Genomic DNA, 26,003 nt, shown 5'->3' with positions numbered 1-26,003 from the left:
ATAAGTCTGCTGTATGAATAATAATTACACAATGTGACAGAGGAAGGCCATGTGCTTTTATTCAAGCTCAATCTTTATAGATATGAGGCCAGTATAAAAGATGAGCTACTTGCTTTAATGGTATTATAATTTGATTAAATATTAGAATATGTGCCTGCAGTATCTTCTTTCTAAGCAACAATGAACTGGGCTGGAGGAAATGTTCTTCACTTTATGCCCTATGGCTCATGATCTGGTTTATTTGGTTTTAGACCCTAAGGCAGCCAATACCTTTTCCATGTTTTAAGTAGTCTTCTTGTATAAGCTCAGAGAAGGAAAATTGCTTTCTCTATGAACCTCTCTATAAAATCTTCTGCTGTTGTTGTTTTTCCAACTACTGCTATAGGCTTTTCTGCACTTTGTGCCAGCACAACTTAAATTTTGGTCTTACAGTCTATCCTTAACCCCTCCTTATCCCATTTCTCTGAGATGACTAATCATACCCAGCTCCTTGTGAAGTAGCTGACAGCACTGTGAACTGCTCAACTGAAAGTCAGCCAAAAGTCAAAATGTTCTGAGCATTACAAACATTTATATTGCATCTTAGTGGTTTTCCTTCCTTCCACCTTACAGGATCTCATGACCCCATAGATACTAGAGCAAAACAAGAGAGGCTTTCAATGGAAAAAATCGATGTGTCTTGGCAGCTTGTGAAAGATCTTCTACAGGGAGTTGTAGAGCTGTGTGGAAGAGTGAGCAACCCGTCACCAGCAGCATGATTTCCAATTCATTGAAGAATGCTGAAGAAAATAAAAAGGGAAGCAACAGTGTCACAGCAAGGAGAGGGGACGTAACCTTTAGATAGCAGGCTTTTTTCACCTCTCTGAAGCACTGAGCATTGGCTTCCTTGCAGAAGTAGGACAAAGACCTTGACAGGCCTGTAGTCGGATCTTTTATGGCAGATCTTAAGGGCAGGGGGGGCTGACAGGCTTGTTAGTGTTTGACCCAATTTAAACTACACAGGTTCTGAGGAACAAAGACTCACTGAGAGGTTAAGGAGAGGGAAACCTGAATCAAACTGACATTGAGAGAGAGGTGCTGTTGCATTCTGTTTGCACACCTGATGTGGGAAAACTTCATGGCACAACAGAACTTGGGTGGGCACAAGGTGTTCCTGGGTGCTGCATGCAACACAACTCAGCCACCTCTGCTCTGCTGGGCAGGCTCGCTCCAGCCAAAGCAGACACCTCTGCTACTTTTCCTGGGAGCAGTTGTTTAAACCCAGATACAAGGGGAAAGTGGCTTACAATGGGCTCGGTTGGGTTTCTGTCCACTTTGTGGTGACATGGGTGTATCTGGAGAGTGAAAGAAGACAAATGAAAAAACAGCTGTAAATGGGTATCCAGTTCACCTCCTGGAATGAAGGAAAGTATTGGCATTGGGCAGGAAGAAATGTAACTTGATGTAACTAAAATCCTGCAGTTGAGCTTGGAAAAGTTTTATTATAATTGCAGTTGCTGTCCAGTGAGTTAACTTTCAAGCCTAATTTCCCTGCTAAAATCTAAAAAAAGCCACTGATTCCTTGGGATGAGAGCCAGGATGAGGAGAAAAAACCCCATGAGAGGGAAGAAGAGCTACCCAAAGGCAGCATGTAGTATCTAAAGCTAGACCAGCTTGGAGGGAAAGACTGGAACAAGTTAGATGGAAGGGTTTAGATGAAAAAAATCCAGGGACATAACACAACTCACTAGAGCCCAGGCACCGCTGGGTCTGCTGGTACTACTTAGCAGACCTGAGTGGTCTCATTAGGATGACATTTGTGCCCAGAAGATCAGTTGTCTTAGAAGAAGAAATCATTTCCCCCCAACATTCCCATAAGAGTGTCTGCGGGACCTCTCCATAGAGGAGTGGGAGCTCAACCTCACAGTGAGTTTATTAGATTTTATACCTCCAATCCCATGTGTTGTGCTTTATCCTCTTGTTTAATGCTGTACATACTATTGATTTTATTGAGATACAGGTGAGTGCACAGGTGTCTGTGCACTGAACTTTATTCAAGCAAAAATACTGTCCTGTATAGAAGGCACCTAAACCAAAGCAACCTAGAACTACCTGCTACTTAAAGTTAAAAGGTCAGAACCATTGTATTGAATTTTGGGTTAATCTTAGAAGCAGTCTTAACTCATACATTCTTCAGAGAGGCTGGTGAAGCCTCTGTCTCAGACTGCCTGGAGACACCCATGCCATTGGGCCTCAGAAAAACCAGCCTACAACAACAGAACAAGAAGGTACTTCTCCACAGTAAGAGCAATTGGGTTTGAATGAGAGTCAGAGACTGACTTGTCAAGCTCTTATCATCTGACTTACAGCTGAATAAGCAAATACATAAGAGTTAATAAACAAACCAAACTAAATAAAACAATGTAGCTCACGGTGCAAAGTCGAGACAATGACTTGTCTCCTGGAAAATTTCTCTGTGGATCTAGCAAGGTTCAGGTTGTGCTGCAACAACAAGAATTGGTGATTGTGATAGAGGACCCATCTTCTTCTACTTTTTTTTTAAATTGGAACGTGAGAAAATTGTTTAGTTCTTGTCTGCTGTCAGTAGAACACTACAGGAAGCTGAGAAGTAAAAGAGCATAAAACTTGTTAATTTGAAGGGATGAAGAGAGAGAGATGCTGACCCAGGTGACCTCTAGGGAGGAATAGTTACTCCATGTACCTCCATAAAATGATACATACTGGATGAAATAACAGGTTCCTTGTAGGCATTTCCTTATCAAAGGCATTTGTTGAACAAGGACAATTGTAAATCATAAAAGGAAGAGATGTGATTCACTCTGATAGGAGTTAAATGAAAGGGGTCATAGGAGTCCACAGTAAGCAAAGGATGAGATTATTACAGACAGCATGGACCAAGACTAGTAAACAGATGAAACAGAAAAAGATGAAAGCGCATATTGAATTCTGCCAACAACTTCCTTACGATATACAAATGTCAGAATCATCTGACATATGCATGGATCTCATCCCTTTGGAGAAGAAAATCTTAGAACTTCAAAAGAATCATCTCTGACCCTTTAAAAATAGGTGCCGCTCCCGGACAGAGCTGCAAGTACTTTGGCATCGCGTGATCCTAAAAAGAGGGACTTTAGCAATGCAGGTAAAATAACGCTGATTTCTTCCTGGACCCGGCAGAATGGCTAGTAAATCTTAAATGAACTGGGAACTAAGCGACATTTTAGGGTTTTGCTGTGAAAGGGAGCGCGGGTAGCGAAGAAATAGCTCTCCGTCCTACAAATTAACGTGATACGGGCGACATCCATCTGGGAGCGGGGATGGAGCACGCACAAAAAGCCAACCGCTGCGGGCGGTGGTTGTTGCTTCGACGTTCGGATGGGGAGAAGCAGCAGCCGTTTCCCCCGGCAGGATTCCCGCAGGAAGCGCTCAGCGCAGCCGGAGCGCCGGGCGGGGCTCGGCCAATTCCGGCAGCAGAGCTCCGGGAGCTCCCTCCTGGGGGGGGCAAAGACATTCCCGATAGGAAGTGACACCGTCTCCTTTTTTATTTAAATAAAGCCAACCTCCCCCGCTCACACCCGGGGTGGGGTGGGGGATGGAGGAAGGAAGATTAAGCTTTAATCGCGTATCCCGAGGATTGCGGATAAAAAGCGCGGCAAAGCCGCCGGGGGCTCTCCCGCACCCCACGCGCCGGGAATGCCCGGCTAAGGCGCGGGGCGGGGGGGAGGCCGCGCAGGGTTTAAATGCCCCGCGGGGGCGGTCCGGCAGTGCGGCGCCTCCCGCCCGTCCCCGCCCCGCTCAGCTGACAGCGGGGCCGCCGGTGCCCGCCCGCCGGAGCCGCTGCCGCTCGGTGCCCGCCCGCCTGCGCGGCCCCGCCGGGGATGGGGGGCGGCGCGCCGTGACCGGCCCGAGCCGCGCTGCTGCCGCCGGGAGCCGCCGCCGGGAACCGGCGGGATGAGCGGGAGCGGCGCCCCCGGGCCCGGCGCGGCGCCCTGCCGCTTCGCCCACTACTTCGTGCTGTGCGGCATCGACGCGGAGAGCGGGCTGGAGCCCGACGAGCTGGCAGGTGAGCGCCGCCTCCGGGAGGCCTCCGCCCGCGCCCGCACGGCCGCGGCTCCGCCGGGCTTTGGGGATGCGCGGCTTCAAAATGTCTGCGCCCCCCGAGGAGGGAGGGGGGCGAGGGGAGGAGAGGGTCGCCGCGGCGGTGGGAGCCGCGGGGAGGGCGCGACTTTGAAGGATAAAGCATTCTCCCGGCGGGGCTGGCGGAGCATCCCCCCCGAGGGCAGCTCCCGCCGGGACGCGCCCTCCCCCGCAGGCCGGGCTCCGCCGACCCGCCGCTGGCCCCGGTCCCCGGTGGTGGCGGGGGACACGCAGCCTTCGCCCGCCCTCGGCCCAGCCGCGGCCGTCAGGGTGCGACTGACGGGAGAAGGGTACCGAGGGTTATGGAATTGGAGGGAGCCGAATGACCGAGCTTTCTATCGGGGCAGATGCATTTTCTTCTCTATCTGCACTGGAAAGGAGGGGGAGGGATCTAGGAAGAACTGAATAAATTAATGGAATCGCATCTTTATTATGCCGGTTTATTCACATTTTACGTCTGTTCAGAAATAGTCCTCCTGCATCCTTCCATCCCCCACCACCCCAAAATTGTTACGGAATCAGAGAACAAAATTAGTGCTATAGGATCTAACACGTTTTCTAAAACGTTTATTTTTGGTGGGTTCATGACTGTATATGAGCCGATTATGTTGGCATAAGGCAGCAGTTCTTCCTCAATGTCACTTTTGTTTATGTAAAAGAAACTAAGTCAGGTTTCTACATATAAAATTCGATTGACTTCAGGCTTAATAACAGGGCTTAATTGCATGGAAGCTAAACGTTTCCTCATGATCTTACGAATTTGGAGGTGCTCAGGTGCCTGTGTTTGACCATTCCTGTGCGTTTGCACTGCAGTCGATTGAGCTGTGCCCGGCTCAAATTGGAGGCAGCTGTACTGTCACAGCGAGCACCTCTGCCTGGCCATGGGATCCTGGCTGTGGGAGCCTGGTGAGGTCTCTGCAGCTATTGCATCAGGAAGTACGTTGCTGTCAGGTTGTGCAAGACAAAGACTTGATGATCTACATCACTGATCAATGTACACTGGTTGAAGTTCATGTTTTTGTCACCTGTAAAAGGGGTGGATGCACATACCTGACTTTCCAAGGAGGTTTATCTTAATGCACTTTATCTAAATCTCTACCCTTTGCAGTGAGCAAACACTGGAGGTAACCCCAGGATCTTCAAGCTGAAGCATTAGCCAAATGTGCTTTAATCTCTGTTTTGGGAGTTTTTTACATGTTCTAGTGACTGCAGTTGTATGTTTTCAGTTTCGCTGCTTTTAGTAGAAAACTCTTGGCTCGTCACCATCTCCCAGCTGATGGTGTACAGGGTTTGATTTGCATGATATGACCTATTGGGGTTTCAGCTACGTAAAGTTTGAATCATCTCTAACTCTTCTATCCAAAAAGAAACTATTTTTAAAGCCATGTTGGCTGGCAGGCTGTGCCTTCCCTGATGAGTACCCAGACCCTCAAACTGGTCTTTTGCTGATTTTTTTGCACCATTCCCCAGTGAGATAGACAGATGTGTTCTTGGGGAGCGCTGCTCAAGGACAGCCTGGGCGCGGTGGGTTCATGCAGTGTAGTGCCTCGACTACGGGGCTCATCTTTCATGGTCATTCAGTAGGTTTAGCTGAACTGCTCCAGCAACACAAAGCAAAAGGCATCTCCTTCTTAATTTTTCAGTAAGAGAAAGACATTTTGGCACATCTAGGATATATCCATTTATACAATCTAATGCAGCTATGAATGATTTCAAAGAGAAATTACCAAAAGTAGTTGTTTTTAAAGCAATGTCTTTGTAAGTGGCAAGGTCCATCAGGATGGTTTGTGCGTACAAACATTTTTGGAAATGCCACTTTGGGAGGCATTCTTAATACCTAGGGGGGGTTGGGATATGATAGAGGAAGAAGTGGAGTAACAGAAATATGATGGGACTTAATATTGCCACTGAGCAATGTTGTATTTTTAGGGACTCGTGACAAGAGCTTTCTGCTATCAGCTGGGAGCTCAGCAGTGGGAAATGCTGGGGAGGAACAGGGAGTGCTGGGAGCCACAAATATAATGCAGCCGTGAAAAAAATAACTCTGGTTTGAGATATAGCTGAGAAAACATTTCTGTTAAAGCCTGGGGAGTACTAATGCCACTGTAGGCGGGCAGTAGTGAGAACCCACCTACAAATCTGTGTTACAGGTTTCAAACACCAAGCTACTAGGATTGAATTCATTGCAGGAATGGGTAGGGAGAAAGAAGCTTGAGGGAACAGAAAGTCTATTGTATCACAGGAAACCCACAGACGAAGGCTATTCTTTCTAAAAATGTTCTTAAAATGTTTGGTAGAAAGAAATGATGCTGTTCTTTGTTCTTTCAGTTTTGAGTTATGTAGCTTGTTATCTTGCTATCCCTGTGCTTAAAGAGCTTGTTGAGGTAAGTCACGGCATCAGTGAAAAGTGGCTGTGACTTAAGCTGCTGCACAGATCATCCCCAGTTTAGCAAAAAAAAAAGTCATCAAGAACCTGCTTATCTCCAAACCTGTGAATCCCTTAGCAGCCAGTGTACACAAAGGGCCTTGCTCAGCCCACGTTTGACTGAGTGGAGCTGCGTTGGGGCTGAGCAAAGGAGCATGAGAAGAGACAAGAGGAGCTCTTCTGCCACCCTGGAGGCCCCAGGGCCTCTCCTGTGAACAGAGAAGCAGAAGTTACAAAATCCTCGAGGGATTTTCTGCTTTCAGATGGACTTGGTGATCATCTGAGACACAGGCAGCTCCCTGGAACACACAGTGTGTCGTGGAGCTGCTGGTGACTCACCTCTGGTGTCATCTGGGAGCTCCCTGACCTGTGCCCTCTCTTTGCCGAGGACAGCCCAGGACTCACCCCTGCGGGGAGGCTTTCCTTGCCTGATGGCTCAAGCCAAAAATCATTTTCTATAAAAACTCTCTGCAGTTAAAACAAACAAAAAAAACCCCACCAAAAATCCTCATCAGCTGCATCAGACATGAAGTGAAATGTTTCAATGATACTCTTGAAGGCAGGGCAAAGAACTACCTTTTTAATTTGTCTTGTAGAGTTGTTGATAGGTCTGTCCAGAAAAATGAAATAAAATCAAGGTTTTAAAGTTGTGTAAGGTTTTGACGTGCTTTTAAGGAAGAGTAACTTGCTTTATACTTCTTGTTCCACTGGATGCTCAGTGCTTAAAATAAGTTTGGTAGATGAGACTTTTCCACCAAGCAGATGGTTCATTTTGCTTAGATTATTTTTTTTCTTTTGCATGTCTGATGTTTTCTTGTACAGATTTTCCTAGTTTTTTTAACAACTTGCTCCGCAGCTGGCTTTTCATATGGCTGATTTGGGGTTTTTAAGTGAATTAATTTGAGAAGTTAAAAGCTGTTTACCTATTGCTCAGCTTGGTAGTGTATCCAAGCACTCAGTGAAGCTGCATATTGATATGATGTTGTCAAAACACTTGTGGCACTGTCACAAAGCTCTCGGTCAAGGATGAAGGGGAAAAACACACCAATTTCTAGGGAGTTGTAGGAGGAAAGGAAACTAACTAAGGATTTTTTGGCACTTAATAGTTGGAGAGGTCATAAAAAAAAGCAGGGTATTTGATGTGAAATACCTTGAAAAGCGTGAAAATTTCAGTATTGGTTTCAGTGCCCTGTTGAACTCCACTAAAATAGAATGAAGGGAGCTTTTCTCTCATGCTCAGGGCTGATGGAAAATAAATTTCAGTTCACTTTCCTCTACTTGCCTATCTGTTCCCAAGTAAAGCCATTTTGAGACTATCAACCTTGGAATTTTAGGCGCTTAAATGAATCCATTAAAGTAAATATTTAACATTGCATTTAACAAAAAGACCTAATTATTCATTAAATTGTTTCTATCAAATATTTTGTCATACTGTATAAACTTTATAAGAGTGTGTGCAAGGCACAAAATTATTCTAGCTGTAGCGGCCTTCGCCTTTTGCTTTGAGAGCAAGTTAAATTTTGTAGTATTTCATTAGTGTGTCACAAACTACAATTTAGAAAAATCCACAATACGCGTGACTCAATTAAAAATAAAATTAAATGTCTTTTATTGGGGAAGTAACTTAGTGCTCTGGAGGAAAGCATAGAATTAGGGATGAGTGTTTTGTTCCACAGTGGAAGGACTAGTCTGCGCTTCATTGAGGGTGCTGTTGGTGGAGCAGTTTGGAGGAAGAAAAGGTGTCAGAAGCCACCTCGGGAACTGGGGCCTGAAGGGCCGTATTGGATGCTGCTTTCTGTGTCTTACTGGTGGAGTTGTGGTAGCCCTCTTGCTGTGTGATATGAAAAGTTTTATAGCTTTTTTTCCACACATGAACTGTAAAATATTACCTCAAGACTATGGTTGCGGTGAGGAGACATTGTAGTTATTGTATCTTGTCTAGCAAACGTATTTTACACTGTCTGGTTTTGGCCATTGCATAAAGATTCACTGTCTCATTGTCCCATTCAATGTATACTTTAAAACTGTAGAGAGCTTCATTACTCTACTTTTAAGATCAAATTTATTTTTTTTTTTATGATCAGCAAAGCTGAGAGTGCTTACTGTTCATGCTCATTGGAACTGCTGAATGTCTCAGAGAAAATAAACACTACTTCTACCTCATGCTGTTTCCCTACAAATATCCAGATATTGGTAACTAATTTCCCCCCAGTGAAATGTTAAAATCCAAACAAGGCATATTGTAGTCTGGCTGACTTTCTTATCTAGTAGGCTCTTAAATTTAGAAAGCTAAGAGACTTTTCTGTCCTTGTGTGTGCCTGGCACCCGCGTGCTTGCTCATTGCAGAGTCTCCCCACATCCTGCACCATTCTCCATCGTGCTTCCTTCGTGCCAAGTCAGTGCACGAAGTGCTCTGCCAGAAAACTTGGTGGCACTACTACAGCGATACAACGTATTGTGTGCATGGCTTTTCTGAAAATAGGCAATTGGGTTTGCTCCTAGTTCACTGGAAATAGACTGAGAAATCTCCCTTTACCGAGGAATATCTGAACAGTTGTGATTCCTCTTAATGACTTACTCAGCTGACAGAAAGAAAAAGCAGGCTGCGGGAGTTTTGCTTTTCATTTTTAAGTACAGTCCAGATTTGCACAAAGCATTTTTGGAAGGATTGTCTGGGTTAAGTAGCCTGGATGTGGACAAGAGTGGTACAAGTGGAGGCAGAGATGGCTTATGCTGTAGAACTTAACAAAACTCGACTTGCTCCTCAGAAGCAGTTGACATAGATTGTTTAGGATTTCTGGTCATTGGGAGGCTAGTTGGAGTGATAGAATTCAAGCATTTCTCCAGCCCCTCTTAAGAAGTGATGCTCAAAGACAGCACTAAGTCTTCTGACTTCTGGAAAAAATAAGTCTTGTGGATCAGGGATGGATGGAGTAGCTGCATTATTGAAGTAACTGTCATTTTTCTGTGAATTGTCATAATAATAGTATATATTTAGAAAACCTGTTTGATAAAAATCTAAACTGGGTTAATATTTTGTTCATGTGAAACCAAATCTTATTCTACATACACAAAGTGTTACTTTTCTAGTTAAAGGAGTATGGAGATAATTGCTGCTTCTGGACAACCTTGACTTGATGCTGAAATAGAAATATGTTTCTGCTCTCTTCTACGTCTTTAAAGGTGGTGGCATGGATAGTTGCTGTAATGGTTTATTCTTAATTTTGTTTTGGTTTTATTTTTCTTTTTTGGTTTTTTGTTTTGTTTTGTTTTTGTTTTTGTTTTTGTTTTTTTGCTACTGGGGGAAACCAGAATTCCATTGTAATACCACAAAGATTTTTATTTTATTTAAAAAAAATGTCTGAATTATACATTGAAGATTTAGCTCCTGTGGGAGGATTTCTTCAGCCAGAGGAACTATAGCCAAAGGAAACAGTGCTTTTTATAAAGAATTGTCAATATTATTGACAACTATGATCTCCAGTTACAATAACCTTTAATAAGGAGTAACTTTCTTGCTCACTTGGATTACAGACTATTTCTGAAATTGCTAATGGCTGTGGTGTATTCTTATATTTTAGTAATAGTACTTTCATTCTCTATCTTTATATATGCCAGAGAAACACTGGATTTAAATGCTCCCCCAGCCGTGGTGTGACTATTCTGTTATACATTTACCTTCATCTAAGGTTTTTATACTGTATTCCTTTGAAAATAAGATATTGATTGGATTGGAAAAACATCATTATTCCTATCAATAGCACTGGCTCACTAATGCTAAACCAAAGAGAATTTCTTGTACTTTGTTTGCCAGATAAGCTGATGTTTTAATTTCCACTTAGAAGGACTAAAGCCTCTTGCATGCTCAGAGGCTGTTTTGCTGCCAGTGGCTGTTGCAGTAGCAGAGATGAGGAAGGTGTGATAGTGTATGTGAAGGGTTTTTTCAGTGACAATCCTAGCACCTGCTCTGTTAACATTGCAGTAGGTAGCCTTTTTCCTTCACATAGTGTAAACTGCAGTAGTAATCAAAGCGCTGGCGGGCAGAATGGCTGAGCTGCTGTCCTTTATAAGAACGACCTAAATCCAACCCTAATCTTGTTCCTGCACGTCAGCCTGAAGTCAGTGCTGGCCCCATCCTGGCAGCTTAGTGGTGCGGTGGCTGGGGAGGGACGGGGTCCCCGGGACTGCAGCCACCTGCCTCGGGCAAAGAGCTCTGAAAGGCAAAGGTGTGCACGTCCTGGAGAGCCCAGCCGTGCCAGATCAGGCCTCACCACGGCTGGGTGTTGGTAGGGAGGGTACGGAGATGGTGATTTTGAGCCTTATGTGAAGGGTCCCTGTTGCCAGCGGAGAGACTCCTGTGTTGATGTCCATCTCTGCCCTGGTCCTCAGGGTGCTGGGGGATGGTGGCATCTGGGGGAAGGCAATACACACCCCTCTGAGATTGGAAGAGCAATAATCATAAATATGTCAAATTGCTCAGGGCAGTGCGTGACTCCAGTATTGATTTCTCTGCTCAGCTGTTTTCCCGTGTCCTCTCCAGAGCCATTTCCCAGTGCTGCAGGAGCTGTGCCAGTGCCCTGACACCCTGCCCACAGCTCTCCTGTGCCAGTGCAGAGCTTGACACAGGAATAACTCCAAAACGAGCTGCTTTGGGAGGGGCAGGGCTGCAAGTAAGCCAGCAGAACAAGGGTGTCAGGAGGCCTCTCCTGCCTGCCTTCTTTCACCCGCTTGTCAGGGACTAATCAAGTTGTCCTTAATGCCAGCTTGTCCCTGAAACATACTGGCAAGTGTACAGCCCGCAAAGCCTCTGCGTGGGCTGATGCTGGATACGTGGCTGGCACACTGCTCCCCACTGCAGTTGCTGGTCTGTTGCAGTCAGGGCTGGAGTCAAGGAGAAATGTGAATGAAGGAGGAAAAAAAAACCAAACAAACAGTGCATGCACTTTGATGTAGTTAATGCTATGGTGTTTGCCTGGCGCTACTTGAGATCATATACACCACTTATATACGTGGGAAGAAGATGACAGGTAGCTTGTTCAGCCACCTCTTGTGTGTATGGAGAGGAATTGTTGTAGTCAAAATATGTGAACCTACATAAAGTTCATGAGTGTAAATAACCTAGAATTTTTTTCTTTTTTTTTTTCATTATCTATCTCTTGACCAGAAAATAGCAAAAGTATGTATGATAGGAAAAGTTGCATTGAGGAAAAACAAATTTGGTCAGGAAACAGTAGACCTTCGCTGTGGTGTTTTGATCATGTTAGTCATATTGATAATCTCAAAAAGTAATTAGGGAAAAGATGGTGATGGGTCATCATAGTAAAAGAAACATACTATGGAGATGGCTGATGTGTGGCAGACTACTGAGGTGTCAGATACTGGCATGGCTGGAAGAAGCCAACTCCGTTTGTGCTTCTTGCTTGGAGTCAAAGAACTTTAATTAGCAGTCTGATCATTGTAGCTTATCCAAGAGTTCTTTCATTAGGGTGTCCTAGGCTTGGTGATGGTGCCTGGCTGAAAACATGAAGTAAGCCATGCTCTTTTGAGGTGTGAGGTTTAGCTTCTACCTCCATCTACCCACCCAATCCATGAAAAATAACATCAGAACATCCAAACAGATATTTAAAGAGTGACATGGAAAGAATATTCTCTTGCTAATATATAGTCTGAGTTGTTTTGAAGGACTTTGCTAGATCTTAGTGATCTTAGTGCTCCAAGTGACAGTATAAAAATTAACTCTTAGTAGAATATAATATGGGGGGGATGGGTCTGTTTTTTCGTGGTCTGCAAAGAAAACTTGTTCTCTTGCTGGAGAACAACCTTCACAATTTCATGCAAAAATGTCAGCAGTTTTTGTTTTGTGTTGAGGCAATGTTTAAATATGTCAGTCTTGGAGAGTGAGAGCACCCCCCTCCTCCTTGGAGCATGAATTTGACTTTGCTTTGCAGTCACTTTATTCATCTAATTGCAATAATAATTCTGGGATCTTTTAATCTAACAATTAAAAAAGCCAAAAACAACACCAAGCTTTGTATCAAATGGAGTCAAATCGTGCTTTGAAACTGTGTGAGTGGTAAGTTGCACAACGTGAAAGCGGGGAGAATTCTCTGTCCACCCCCTTCTTGGTATTCTCTTGTCATGTTAAGGACTAACATGTGGAAGGGTAAGGGGGCTTAATCTGAAACACCATTCTGTGTAAACAATGATAGGATTAAAAAAAAAAAAAGCAAAGCTCAACTGTCATGGGTGTGTAGTGGCTGCTGCTTTTCACGGATGACTGAAATTATTTGTATAAATTTGCATTTTCCCCTTAGCATCTATATAAGCCTCTGCTCATTTCCATGCATAGCTATTTCCATGTACAAACGGGCTGGCGTGCGCTGGCACGCGATGTGATGCCGTGTTACCTGTGTTAGCAGTAACTATAGTTACAAGGGAAAAATCACGTATCACCACGGATGCTCCTCACACGAGGCTGCCCAAGTGTCAGAGGTGTTTCGAGTCTCCTGTGACTGAAAGACAAGAGGGCTGAGCTCTTTGTAATGAAACGATGAAACCAAGCGCTCACTTAACTGGTGATTCCTCAATGAAATATTGATCAAGTGGGCCAAGCAGTCTGCTTTGGACTGACCAATGTTTGGGATGCAGCTGGAGGCTGCTGAGAGGGGATGCTGCTGTCATCGTCCAATTACACTGATTTCACATGTCTGATGGCTTCTGCAGCCTGTGTTCTCACTGACCTGGATGCTGTCTGGAGGGTCCAAATCACTGATTCAGTAGCCCACCTCTCCTGCCTTTTTCTTCAAGTTGCTGCTGAGGTTAATCCAGTCAGGTGGTGTTAATGCCTTCTGCTGGGCCCTCTGGTTTCTCATGAGGTACTCAGGAAAGAGAATCAAGATTTGTTTTTCTAAGTTCAAGTTATGAAGTATTTGAGCAAAGAATGCAATATGCAATTGAGCAAATATTTGGCTTTTTTTTTTCTGTTTTGTTTTGTTGAGGGAGGGGAGGATTTGCTGATGAGTTAGTTACTCACAGAATACTATTTCTCCATCAGTATTCCCACTTGATATTCTTGTTTGTTTTATGCTGTGCCATACTGTGACATGAATTTAAAATAAGAACAATTTTATGCTTAAAAACAAAACAACAGCTCTCTTAACACAGACTTTTCGGCTGTGATGATGGCTGGTATGGGAGAGATGAAGTGCTGCTACACTGTTTCTGGAATAGGACTCTTTGTAATGTAGATTTTGTGCTTTCTCACTTTGTTTATTCTTACAGTATAACTCTTTGAAAATACCCAACACCAAGTATTTGGGGAAGAATCCCTGCTTTTTATTTAAAAAATATCAACACAAACCAAAAACATCCAAACAAAACCAACAAAACACCACAAACACCGGATCCCTTAAAATTTTGTGAAGATGTGAAGATTAAATGCTTAAAAACTGCCAGGTGTTTTGTAAAGTGACTGTTGGTGGATGTGTGCTCTGTCACAAAGGTGTGAAGGGTGTATTCTGCTGTACATTCTACCTTGTAAACACTGCAAGAATATCAAGGCCAGGAAGAACAGTACTACAGTGTCTCTAGTGCACCCCTTTTGCGTTGTCAGCATTTGTCTATAATGCCTATTGCTATAAATCTATTAAGGTAGAATATTTATATCTCTGAAAATCAGGATAGCAGCTATTCAGCATGGATGGATTAGGTGTTTAGCCTTTTCCCAAGATGGTGCTATTCAAGACAGGTTTATCTTACTGGCATTTGCAAATACGTTAACTCTTTCTGGCCTTAGTGAGTGTGAATAGCAGATGTTGTTTGACTCTTAATTCAAGCAGGAATGTGTAGTCTAGCGTTTCTATCTCAAATTGGAGAGTGACTAAGAGTTGAAGAATCACAGTGTAAGGAATGCTATTAAGTAATAATTTTTTTGCTGTGTCAATATGAACATCTGCATAGGGTGAGGCAGCTGTAGCTGTGATCTGATGTTGCACTTAGCAAAAGGGGAATGGTGATGGGAGATGTTAACTTGCACAACAACAGTTCTGGGTAATAATTTAGTTGTTTCTATGCCCGCGTCTTTGTTTTCTTTCTACTTGGAGCTGCCCATAGGGTGGTGAGTTGAGTGGGGAAAGAAAGAGCCCTGTTGCAAATTGCTCAGTCTAACGCACTTAAAAAAAACAACCTTCCCAAAAAAGTCCCTCCAGCTTAATGTGGACTGAACTTCCCATGAAAACTCTGCCTTAATGAGCTGGGACCCCTCAGCCCTGCTTTGTCCCTGTCAGCAGGTGAGAAAGAGCTGAGGTCCCTGGCGCGGGTGCCCTGGCTGTGACCCAGGAGCTCGGGGACCCGATTAGTTCAGCTCTTGTGCTTTCGGCGGGAATAAGAATGGGAAAACATCTCGTCTCGGGGGCCTGGATGTATTCATGCTCCTCGCCTGCAGGTCTGTGCTAGCGCTGGGAGAGGCGTCTCTCCAGGAACCAGGGAGAAAAGGCACAGACTTAGGTCTGTCCCAATGCGGAGAGTGAATTGCTCAGAGCAACTATCACATTGCATGTCCGAGATATAGCCCATATTTGATGGTGGTAACGATCTGAAAGATATTTGCAATTCAAAATCTGTGTTAGGTTTTGGTTATTAGTTAATGTTTTGTCAGCTCTTCATGACTATGACTTCTGACTGTGACCCAGGGTTGCTTGTGGTGCACTGAATAACTCAAAAGGGAAGCTGACGGTCAGCAGGAGACCATCTGTGTTGTTAATAGTGTAGTGTTATCACACTCAAAACTCAGGTCGTGTGATTTGATAACATGATCGCACTAGACTTGTTTCCTTTTTATTAAAAAAAGTCAAAAAAACGAGCCCCCAAACCAAACTGTATCCTTATCTACTACCTTCTGAGCCCACAGGTCAATTTAATTTTGTCAGAGATGAAAATGGAAAAGATAGGGTATGTTTTTTGGTGAAGTCCCTGCAGCTAGAGCAGAGATCCTAATTAACCTTCCAATAATACAAAGGCTGCTGGAAAAGCAACAGCACTTTCTAAAGGAAGAGAGGCCCCCTCCACGTGGGTATCCCGGCAGGCTAATTGGCAGCCTCAGAGCTGGGATCCGAGCAGAGCGTGCGTTGCCTTCTGCCCATCTGGTGGGTTTGGGAATGGAGGTAACTCGTGGTGCTGAGGGGGAAGGAAGAAAGATCGGAGCTCACAGGCTTGTGTGAGCAAAAGGAGCTCCAGGTGAGAGGACCATGATTTCTGTCCTGGCATCCTGTCGCATAATTCCTAGTGCTATTCACCGGTGCCTGTGAAACCGTACAGTGTGTTAATGCCATCGCGCTTAGTCTTTCTTGCTCAGTCTCAGCTCCTACAATGTGGTAACAGGCAATGGGAGCAAAGCTACGTTTGGCAATAAATAGCAATTCTGAGATGGTTGTTTGCAGGGTCCAAGTCCTTCCTCGAGCTCAATGAAAGGATGTAGGAGCTCAGCTGTGTTGGTGCTATTGCACCCAGAGATGTGTCTCTGAAAAAATGCTTCTGTATTGTTTGAAAATGCACTGAATGGGAGATACAGCAGCGGAATATGGTGGGGAAGAGGCTTCTTTACTTTCTTTTATCTTTCTTCCCCCTTCCCACATTTAAAACCAAACTGGCTTATCCTTATGCTTTATTTTATTTAAAATGCTATTCTGACCTTTCTGATAATATTGGTAAGAACCAAGATCTGTATTCAGATGTATTAAAGTGATAATGATGCATAAGGAGTCATAAAACTGTATTAAGTGCATTAAATTTTGAGTAACTCCAGTAAAAGGTGCTGCAAGGGCTGGCTAATCACTTTGCATTTATGAGTTGTCTTGGAAGTAAATTACAATATTCAGCTGGATCTGCCCGCAGAAATGGCTTAGAAGGAGATGGCATTGCCTTGCAGTGGAAAGTTGGCAATCTATGCTTGATTAATCTGCTCATACCAAAGTGGCATCCCTCCATGCTTCCAGCAAGCTTGTAATAGATGAATGAATTAATGAGCCCCTGGGTAACCGAGACTACTCTTGGGAGCTGGGAGGGACATCGGAAAGGATAAACATTGGTGACTCAGTTTCTCTTTCTTAAGTTACCTCTATATCGTTTCCCAAACAGTGCTTAACTGATTCTACATTGAAGTGAGAGTATTAAAAGTGCCTTTCCACATCACTGACAGTACCAGAGCTCTTTGTGTGGGTCTGACCAGCCAGGTTATTTATGTCCTTTTTTGTTTCCCTGAACTTTCTCTCTCTGAAAAATGTTGTGAGCATCAGATGTGGAAGACTGACTCTTGGTTAGTTGCTGCCAGACCATGCTGAGTCTTTGTATGTTAGAGAGAGGTTGGGATCAAACCTTGGGTCCAGCCAAGCGGTTCACTAAGCTGTTGCTGTCTTTTGAGCATATTCAATTAATTAGTTGGCAAAAGTCTGTAGAGGTCTCTGAGGCTGTCGATAATTTGTGGTTCAGAAAGTTTGGAAATTGTTCTAGGTTTAAGAGAAACCATTTCAGGAGGTTACTTAGCTTTTACAGGCTAGATTGTCTTCTATTTTCGCTATCCAAATATGTTTAATAAAAAAAAAAATTGCAGCTAAATTTAAGCAAACTTTTCACTCAGGAATTAAATTCGTGTTTTTCTTTCTTGCAGTGGCTTAGTGACAATTGTCTTGCTAATACATTTAAATTATACTCCTTAAAAAGGTATTATCTGGTTTATTTTGTAGGAGGTCATCAGTTTCGCAATATTGTGTAAAACTGAAACCAAATCCTCCTGTCTGCAGCTGCAGTGTTAAATAGAGCATCATTGTCATGTGGTGAGCATGGCTGTCAAAACACTTCGGGCAAAGTGGGTAACATGAACAGTTCTTCTACATTAAATATTTATAGAAGAAAATGCAAACTCAGAAGGCTGCCAGCAGACAGACATACTGCTTAAATACCTTGTTGTGGTGGTGAGGGCACGAATCTTTGCGTTGCAGCTCTAGGAAAAAGACGGTGAGCTGTTTCTCCTTGCCCACGGGCTCAACAGTGTACTTCTTCTGCGTGTAAATATATGTGAAAAGGAACTGGAAGTGTAAAACTTCACAAGAAAAACAATAGCCTTACACAGGTGATTTGCTTACCAGCTTCCCCCAAAATGGTCTGTTCTCTTGGCCCATTGGTCTTGTGCTACAACAGCCATAGAACAGCACAGCACAAGCCCTCTCTTGCGTGCCTGGCCTCAAGGGCCAGCATTTCTTTATTTCTGGTCCTCTGGTGCAAACAGGTGGTGAACTACAAGTGGCAAGATGCTGAGGAGAAAACCATGTAATTAAATCTGGCACCGTAGTATAATAAATCTCTGTTGTATTCTTTAGCTTTCTAGACGCCTTTGGAGCAATATACAATGGCTGTGATTAATGACTGTTGTATTGTCTTAAATAATAAGCTTGAGCCTTCAGATAGGTGACATAATTTAGCCGTAATGAGCGTCAGCTTCGTGTGTTTGATCTCAGTGCTTTGAATTTCAGCGTCGTTGTTGCCATGTCCTTGAGAGATTGTTCTATGCTGAAGAAAACCAGTAAAGGAGTGGGGTGGGAAGCAATTTCTCTGAGAGTGTGAAGAATCCAACCAAACTGTTGCTCTGAGGACTTTGACTCTTTTGTTGTATCTTGGTTTTAGATATGCAAGATGAAAGCAGTTGGATTGTTCATAAACTGGACCCACTGTTACTGAGAGAGATTTTTTTTTCTTTGATAAAAGTATTCCTTGCTGGGAGGTGTCTGCTGACAGTACCAGTGATGGGTGTTTCCTTTTGTGTGTCAAGATGCACCAAATACCCATAGCAGGGAAAAGGCTTTTTGGTCTTTTCCACACCACTGCCTCGTCCGTCATCACCTCAGCAGGCTTCTCTGTTGTTTTTTCCCTTGACTGAAGGCAGCAGTCCTTTGATATGAGCTCCTATTTTTTTTACATTTTCTGTATTCAGCTGACAGAGGAGAAAAAACGTTATATTCTCTTCCCTGCAGTACCTGTGAAGAGCTTTTCCCATCTCTGTATTGTGTATCTGCACAGCACTTCAGCAGAACTGGGAAGGGAGGGCCGAGAAGCTACAAAGCACATCAGACCTAATTATTCAGCCAGCATAAGGGCCTTTCTTTCCTGCTCAGGATATTCGCTTTTGACTGACATAGTGTGCTGATTTCAAAGCCATTCCACAGCGCCACAGAAATGCTTCAACCCCAAATCCATCCTCCTTCGGGCAGCCTGGCCCAAACAGGCAGCCCTCGCGGCAGGGCTTGGTGGTGAAGGGTCGACACAGACTCTCCCCTTTGTCATTATTTTTGTGAGGATGGGGGTAAAGGGATTTAAAATCCCTCACCCTTTCCTATTAAGTCTGACTCATTTTGTCTGGTTTAGCATTGTGGTAGAAAGAAACATAATGGATTTGTTAGGGTCAGTGCTTCACAATGTGACGGTTGACTTTGATGGGCAATAGGGCCTAGTTTGCCACTCCAGACAAAGGATTTGTAGGTCTTGCAGGCTGCCATCTGTTTCTAAAAGCAAGTTTTTATAGAGAAGGGATGCAGCTTGCATGCTGAAAAAGTTGGGGGTCTTTTTCTTGAGAGCTGCTGAGCCTTTGTATTTGAGCTTTTAATTTCAAAACTAAGCACAGTTTATTAATAGCAGGATCTCCCCCAGGCAAGATGAACATACAAATAACATTAGTGATGTGTTGATGTCTTCTAAAATAATTGTATTTTAGAATGCATGTACTTATCCCCAGAGTGGGTCCTATTCTTTTCTCCAGCCCCCACCCAAGCTCTCTGAAATGCAACATCTGGCCACATTCAGGTTGTTTGCCTTTATTCTGCTACATAAGCATACAAGACACAGATTGGAGAAGAAATAATGTTCAGCTTTCATTTGATTTTTTTTTTCACTTGTGCTGAAGTTGCCAAGGTGGTGTTAGGTCATACGTTGGACTCCATGATCTTAGAGGTCTTTTCCCACCTAGTTGATTTTGTGATTCTGCAAAATTTTATCCCGTGCTGTTTTAATAACAGCGGTAAAAACTAGTTGATCATACTCTACTCCTATAATCCAGACTGGAAAGTCCTGATTTCCTGCCATGAGCCTGCTGCAGAGTCTCTTAAATAAAGTGGCCAGCTGACCTGTAGGGTTTAGACATGCTGACAAGTATGATCTATTTGTGCCGTGCGTTAACCTGACTGTTAATGGATTGTTTCTATGTATAACTGCTGGAGGAAGCACAGAGCTGCGCAGTCCAGGTCTGGAGGGCAGGAAGACATCCTGCTGCAGGACTTAGCAAAAATAACGAGTAAAGCCTCTGCAGTTTTCTTCTTTCCAGCTGGAGATGAACAGGACCCTGAGAACTGATAAAGACGTCCTGGCTTGCCATCCAGTCCTGCCCGTTTATTTGGGCTGTTACTCTCCTGATGCAGTACTGGGAGCTGGTGTGTGTGTGTGTGCAGTGCTTCCTAACGCTCTTATGGTGCATTTTTCCCTTTTATTAAGGGGAGTGACTGGTGTGGCTGCAGTAGCTGTGCAGATGTGCAGATACACATGAGCATCACTGAAAATGGGGCTGGAAGTGCAGTACTCCCCTTGTTGAGAGGAGTTAATTTGCTGCTGCTGAATGTCACATTAAGACTGTGGTGGCAATGGCCCCAAACAGAGCAGCCCAAGTCCTGCCTCTGCAAACATCCCAGGCATCCCAGCACTCTCCTGCAAACCAGCATTTGCCAGCGATGAGCAGAAAGCTGGCAAAGCTGCCTGGGGACTTTGTTCTCGTTGCCTGAGTGCTGTGTTTCTGGCTGTTACTGGAATTACCTTTTCTCCAAATTTGCTCCCAGGCTTGGCAAGTGTCTTGGTGCTGGGGGCTGGCATGGGAGAAGGGGTTCGCTGCCTTGCCTGCCCTGCCTGCTGCTTGGTAGATGGAGACAAAGCCATCAGCTGTCCAGAAGCATGACCAGCTCTGATTCCCTGCCCTGGCTTTCCTCACAGTGCTGTGCCTGAACCAGCACTGCTCGAGCAAGGAGGGCTTTTCTACTGTGCAGGCAGCTGTGAAAAGAGGAAACTTTTTTTGAGGGAATTAAAGGAATAAAACGACTGCCTTTGATGTGGTGGCCTGGTTCTGTACCAAGCTTTTTGCCTCAGGAGCTGATAGCCTACCCCTCTGCCAAATTTTCCTGTGAAGGCTGGAATATACTACAGATAAATACCTGAGGCCCAGGGAAGCAGCATTCCTGGCCAATGGGATTAATTTAAATGAGAGTGTACCCAGCTCTTACATAAAGAGGAGAGCTGGTACGTAGTAGGCAGTCTAAACACTGATAGGCTGCCTCTATTGATACGGGCTCCTAGTGCTGGCCACTTTGTGGAATTTAAATAGTTTGCCAATGGCTTGTCAGATCCTGCCGTATAATTTAGCCAGCTTGGGATAGCTGATGTTAGTGATTTTCTTTGGAGACATGTGATGACAGTTCAGCCATCAAATATATGTGCTGGGAGTCAGCCCATCCAGCTACCTCTAAGCTCCTTTCAAGCAGTAGAAAAACTTCTTATCTCCTTTAAGGTGCAGCAGTGCCGTGGTGTCAAGTCCAAACACCTATGTGGCACCCTTGGAATTATGCTTGAGGAAGCCCATCATTTTCATGCAGTCAACTTTAAATTTTCAAAGCTGAGACTCTTGACTCTCTTTTCGCTAAAATATGGGGCAACACAACAAGCTTCACAGAAATGCAGCCATTAGCTTAAGAGGAGCAGATAAAAAAATGAAAGAGTGGTGGAATCATCATTTGTAGAAATAGCACTTGATTTAGTTGGTTTAGCCAAAGAATCTTTGGCTCTATCAGAGGAGAACTTTTTCTGCTGTACTTAATTGAATTTGCCAAGCTGGAACAAGCCCTGGCATAGCAGTTTCAACCCCTGCCTTTGCTACTCAGCAGCATTCAAAGCTGCAGAGAAGTGATGAAAAATGCTGAGCGAAAGCTGTGTGAACTGGAAAGTCAGCGCTGAAATGCCTTCTTGACCTGGTGGTGGTGGTGGGTCATTTCCTCCTCCTGAGTCAATTTGGGACATTTGGCACATATCCAACACACAGAAATGAGTTGTGTACCGCAGGCAGCACGGGTTACCACCACAGGGATTTTCTTCCTTGTGGAAGTCTGTGTGTGCACTCGGCACCGCCCGGGCGGGCGCCTGCACAGGCTGCGCTCCGGAGAATGCGTCTGATCTGATACCTTCTGCATCTGATTCCTTCTCCGTGGAGAAGGAAAGCTGAGATTACTTGGGAGCTGCAAGAGGAAGCTAGGACTTTTCACATCCCATTATATAGAAGCATTATTGTATCTGGAAGAATAAGGGTTATAATAGAGGAGTCTAAATCCTAAATTTTAGTCCTTGATGTGGCATTGACTGTAGATCCCAAGGAGCTTTATGTTCTGGCTTTCCTGCAGTCTACTGGAAAAAATGTGTTATTTGTACAGGGCAATGAAAGCATTGACTATGAAAGCTACAGTCATTTATATGTACAGTTGGATGCTTCTGAACCAGTTCAGCTCTGAGTGGTTTCAGCCTGTCTAGTGGGATAGTGGGGGACTAACATCCTACCAAATTAGTTGTTACTTTAATCAGGAAGGAGAGGAGTGGTGTGCAAATGAATGCCTTTCATTTGAGTTCATTTGGAGCTGTGGATGTAGGAGCTGCTGTTTTTGTTTGATAAACCTGATAAACCTCGTCTGCTGTAACAGTGATTTCAATTGGAGGAAGATAAATTGAGGTGGAGAAGGAAGTTGGAGGGCACAGGCTCAAGCCCGAGCAGGAAGGTGGTTTTAATAACCTTGTCAAATGCATGTTGCTTTAGTTCAGGATAAATGCCAGTTCTTCAAAGTTCTGAAGGTAAAAAAGACAGAGACCTCAAGTTGTTTAGGTATACTTAAATATAATATTTGAATGTATTTGCGATGCCTCTGAGAAACAAGCCAAGTGTCAACCAGCCAAGCAAGACAGAAGACTATATAACTTCCTTGTGAGAATGGGCAGGATCTCTGCTGAGTTTTGTGTTCCCAGTCCTGGAATGAGAGCTTTCTGATTGTGCTATCCAAAATGTTGATTAGTATGAAGTTCTGACAAAAAGGAGGAATTGAATGCAGTCAGAGGAAGAGTGATGTAGGAGGAAGAGTGAGGTAGTTTGTCTGTGGTCATGGGTGTGCCTCTTTGGGTGTGTGAGATTCCTGCCCTGGATTAAGGGCCACGGTGTGTGCTTCTGTGGGACCCAGAGGAAGTGACTCTCAAGTGCATTGAATAGTGTTGGGGCGGTTGTGTGTGTGAAGAATAGGAGGCAATGAATGCAAGCCTTTTCCCAACTTAAGGTTATCTTTTAAGTTTTGTTTTTATTTAATGAGTTGCATTAAAATAGCCCAGATACAAAGCTTGAGGTTAAAATGCGCACTAAAACTGGAATACAGACTACTGTTTGGAAAAGCAAACTGGCAGAAATTTGTAGGTAAGGAGAAGTCTGTGGCCTAAGAAATATGCAATACTGGTAATAGACCTGATGGTTTTTCTAGGTTATAAGGCAAAAAAAGATTATCAAATGGAAGTGATGACTTGGTGATGCTGAAAGTCAGATAGTTTTCCAACACTGTCAAAAATCCTTACAACAAAGATGCACAGTGCCTGGGAAGCTGAGGGTAGTGGAGGCTGTTCTTTCTCCAGATCATGGGGAATTCTGTGTGTGTGTGTACAGATATATATGCAAATTAAGTTGCTCTCTTCTGTCACAGCTGAAAGGACCCCAAGTAACCCTGTTTGTTATAAAATTGAGCTTCTGCAGGCTCACAACTCTGTGACTGTTTTCTGCTCACTAGGTAAGAATTCAGTGGAGATTTCTGATCATCCCAAGTGAGAAATAATTACCTTGATGGCCAACAGGTACAGCTTCAGAAAGAACCCTGGAAACTTAAGGGCTTCTTGTGAGTTTTTTTTTTGTGCACCAGATTGGAAAACCACAGTAATTTTCTGCATGGGGTGTCCAGTCAGTGATCTGAGGAAAGAAACCTACCTCATTTGGTGCTGAGACCCCTTGCAGATGAAGAACATGCAGTGGGTTTTCCTTGGTGGCACATGACAACCGATTCTAATGCTTGTCAAAGAGCCTCATTATTCCACAAATCCTAATATTCCACCAGGAATGAGCCTCTAAATCTCCCCAAACTTTTCATTTGTGTTAACAGTAGAAATTTTGACACCTCATTCCCTCACTCTGTCCCTCAGTTCACTAACAGAAAGTTGGGAAAATGTGAAAAAAGAAATCAATCTTTTTTTTTTTTTTTTTCTTGTATATGTATCTATGCTCACGATAAGTCAAGATAATGTTCTTAACTTCCTTAGGACTCTGAATATAAAATCCATATTTCAAAATCTATGAGGTAAGAAGTAAAAAGACATAAATGGAAGTCCTTTTGATAAATGTCTCTAAGAGGATTTGTTGAGATAGATGGCATGTAGGGATTAATTCATATATATATGTATATATATATTTGTACTACAAGATGATCTGATGTTAAACCTCTGACAGACAAAATCACAGTATTTCTTAAATAGGTACAGCATTTACATTTTTCTTGTGATATGGCTCTGATGTGGAGTCATTTCCACAAGCTTATCCAGAAAGCTTGGGTTATGCTGTGGAAGCACGAGCTCAGTTACATCCACGTTCACTAAAGTGTTCGGTGGTATTAGAGGCAACTAATGGCTGACAGCAGTCTTTTTTTCTTTCCCTTTGAAGCTTCCAAGCACGTGGCATGTCATCGGCCAAGGTGGTGGTGGTTTTCAGGGCTGCATCCTCTTGGTCCCTGCACTGAAGGCACCACATAGTTGTGGCTTCTGAAATAGGCTGCAAAAGTTGTCCTGCTATTGGAGCAGTGAGTGAGGACTGAGCCATTTCAGAGCAGTGGTGATGGTTACTGCAGCACTGGCAAAGCACTGACTGGGGGAAGAGGAGAGTCGCAAATGTTGAGGACAAGTTTCAGGGAGAAGTTTTTGGCTTCGTTGTGACTGGCCTGTCTGGTGACACTTAACTGCACAAAAAGACTTAGCTGAACTATCATGCTAAAAATCCTGTGGGGAGCATTCACTGGTATCTGAAATTCTTTCCTTCAAAAGCAATTTTCAAAATAAATTTTCTTATCCTCCAATCTTTAGCTCTTGTATTGGAGTATTAACAAAAGGAGAGGTTATCTCAGGGCCTGTAAGCCTATTTTGCAAGGAGGAGTGTGGTGGAAGAGGCTTCCAAGGACTTACTCTGACAGTAGATACCCTTCAGAAGACTCCTCTGCTCTGAGAGCTTCATCTTTCTCCACAAAGATGAAGGGAAAAGGTCTTACCACTCTCTTTGCTTTCTGTCTTACCTTTCTAGATCTCCAAAGAAGAGTAGTTTCCTTTTTGAAACGTACCATACTGATTGTAGTTGTGGCCATATGTTGTATTACTGAGTTAAATTTTGTTGGAAGGCTGAATTAAAAACTAGGTTGTCTCCTCCAGGCAATGCCACATGTTGATTAAGTAGCTTGAGCATCAAATGCTGTTCTACACTGCATATCAATGTCTGTCTAGATTGCCAAAGGGTCAGCCTAATGCCAGAGAGGATTCAGAGTGCTTTCTATTACCCACTCATGTATGGAATTCCTATCCTGGTCAGGGGTACTGTCCATCTTGTCTAATAACTGGTATATGCTGTTGCTATGGAGTACGATTCATGGACAATGTTATGAAATAACTATTCTGCAGGGACACATCTTCATGGTTACCCTTTGGAAAGGTTGATTTACATACTGAAATAGTAGGGAGCTTGTGTATGTGCACAGGCATCCTTCTGCTGAGCCCAATGTGCTGTGTGACAGGCAGACATGGGCAATGGCCAGTCAGCTTTTCATCCTCTACTGATACCAAAGTGAGTTTTTGTTTTCCTGTCTCCAGTGCATCCAGAGTTCTTCTCTTCATGATCATCTCCAGCATGTAAAATAATTCAGGTGATGCCTGTATAACTTTGTTTGATGGATGGGACTTACCCCATTACTGTATTACTTTTCTATTGGAATTTTTAACCTTATTTTGGAAAGTGGTTTAGTCAGTTGGGGAAGGGAGGGAAATGACATAACTTGTTGAGACATGATGATGTTTTTGGAAGTGAGAGAGAGGGGAATGTAGCTTTTTGGATTGCTTCCTTGAGGCTGCCATACTGACTTTCTGAAGAGTACCAGTGCAGGCAGATTTGGCATTTTTGAAGAATGTGCTCTCTGCACTTTTACACAATATTAGGAACCTGTCCCAGCTCAGGAAGATATTGGGCCTTTCCAGTAGTCTTAAGAAACTGCAGCAGCAGTGTGTGCATTACCCCAAAAGGGAGCTGGTGCACCCT

At 43.8% G+C, this 26,003-nt stretch overlaps 1 protein-coding gene across 2 annotated transcripts in view; it reads left to right on the top strand.

The window, feature by feature from the left end:
• The first annotated feature begins 3,780 nt into the window (after nucleotides 1–3,780).
• DENND5B (DENN domain containing 5B) overlaps nucleotides 3,781–26,003 on the top strand; it is a 113,548-nt gene continuing 91,325 nt past the window's right edge. The window contains exon 1 of one of the 2 annotated variants that reach the window (XM_027726588.2): nucleotides 3,781–4,063. In XM_027726588.2, coding sequence (XP_027582389.2) covers nucleotides 3,952–4,063 — 112 coding nt within the window. In that variant the 5' untranslated portion in view covers nucleotides 3,781–3,951. The remainder of the gene's footprint in view (nucleotides 4,064–26,003) is intronic. The other variant, XM_027726590.2, reaches the window with a different exon arrangement.

Source organism: Pipra filicauda, unplaced genomic scaffold (assembly GCF_003945595.2).
Source record: "Pipra filicauda isolate LSUMZ 115617 unplaced genomic scaffold, ASM394559v2 scaffold2_size9829703_pilon, whole genome shotgun sequence".
In the NCBI taxonomy this organism is placed as follows: domain Eukaryota; kingdom Metazoa; phylum Chordata; class Aves; order Passeriformes; family Pipridae; genus Pipra; species Pipra filicauda.
This window is presented reverse-complemented; position numbering and strand designations above follow the sequence as displayed.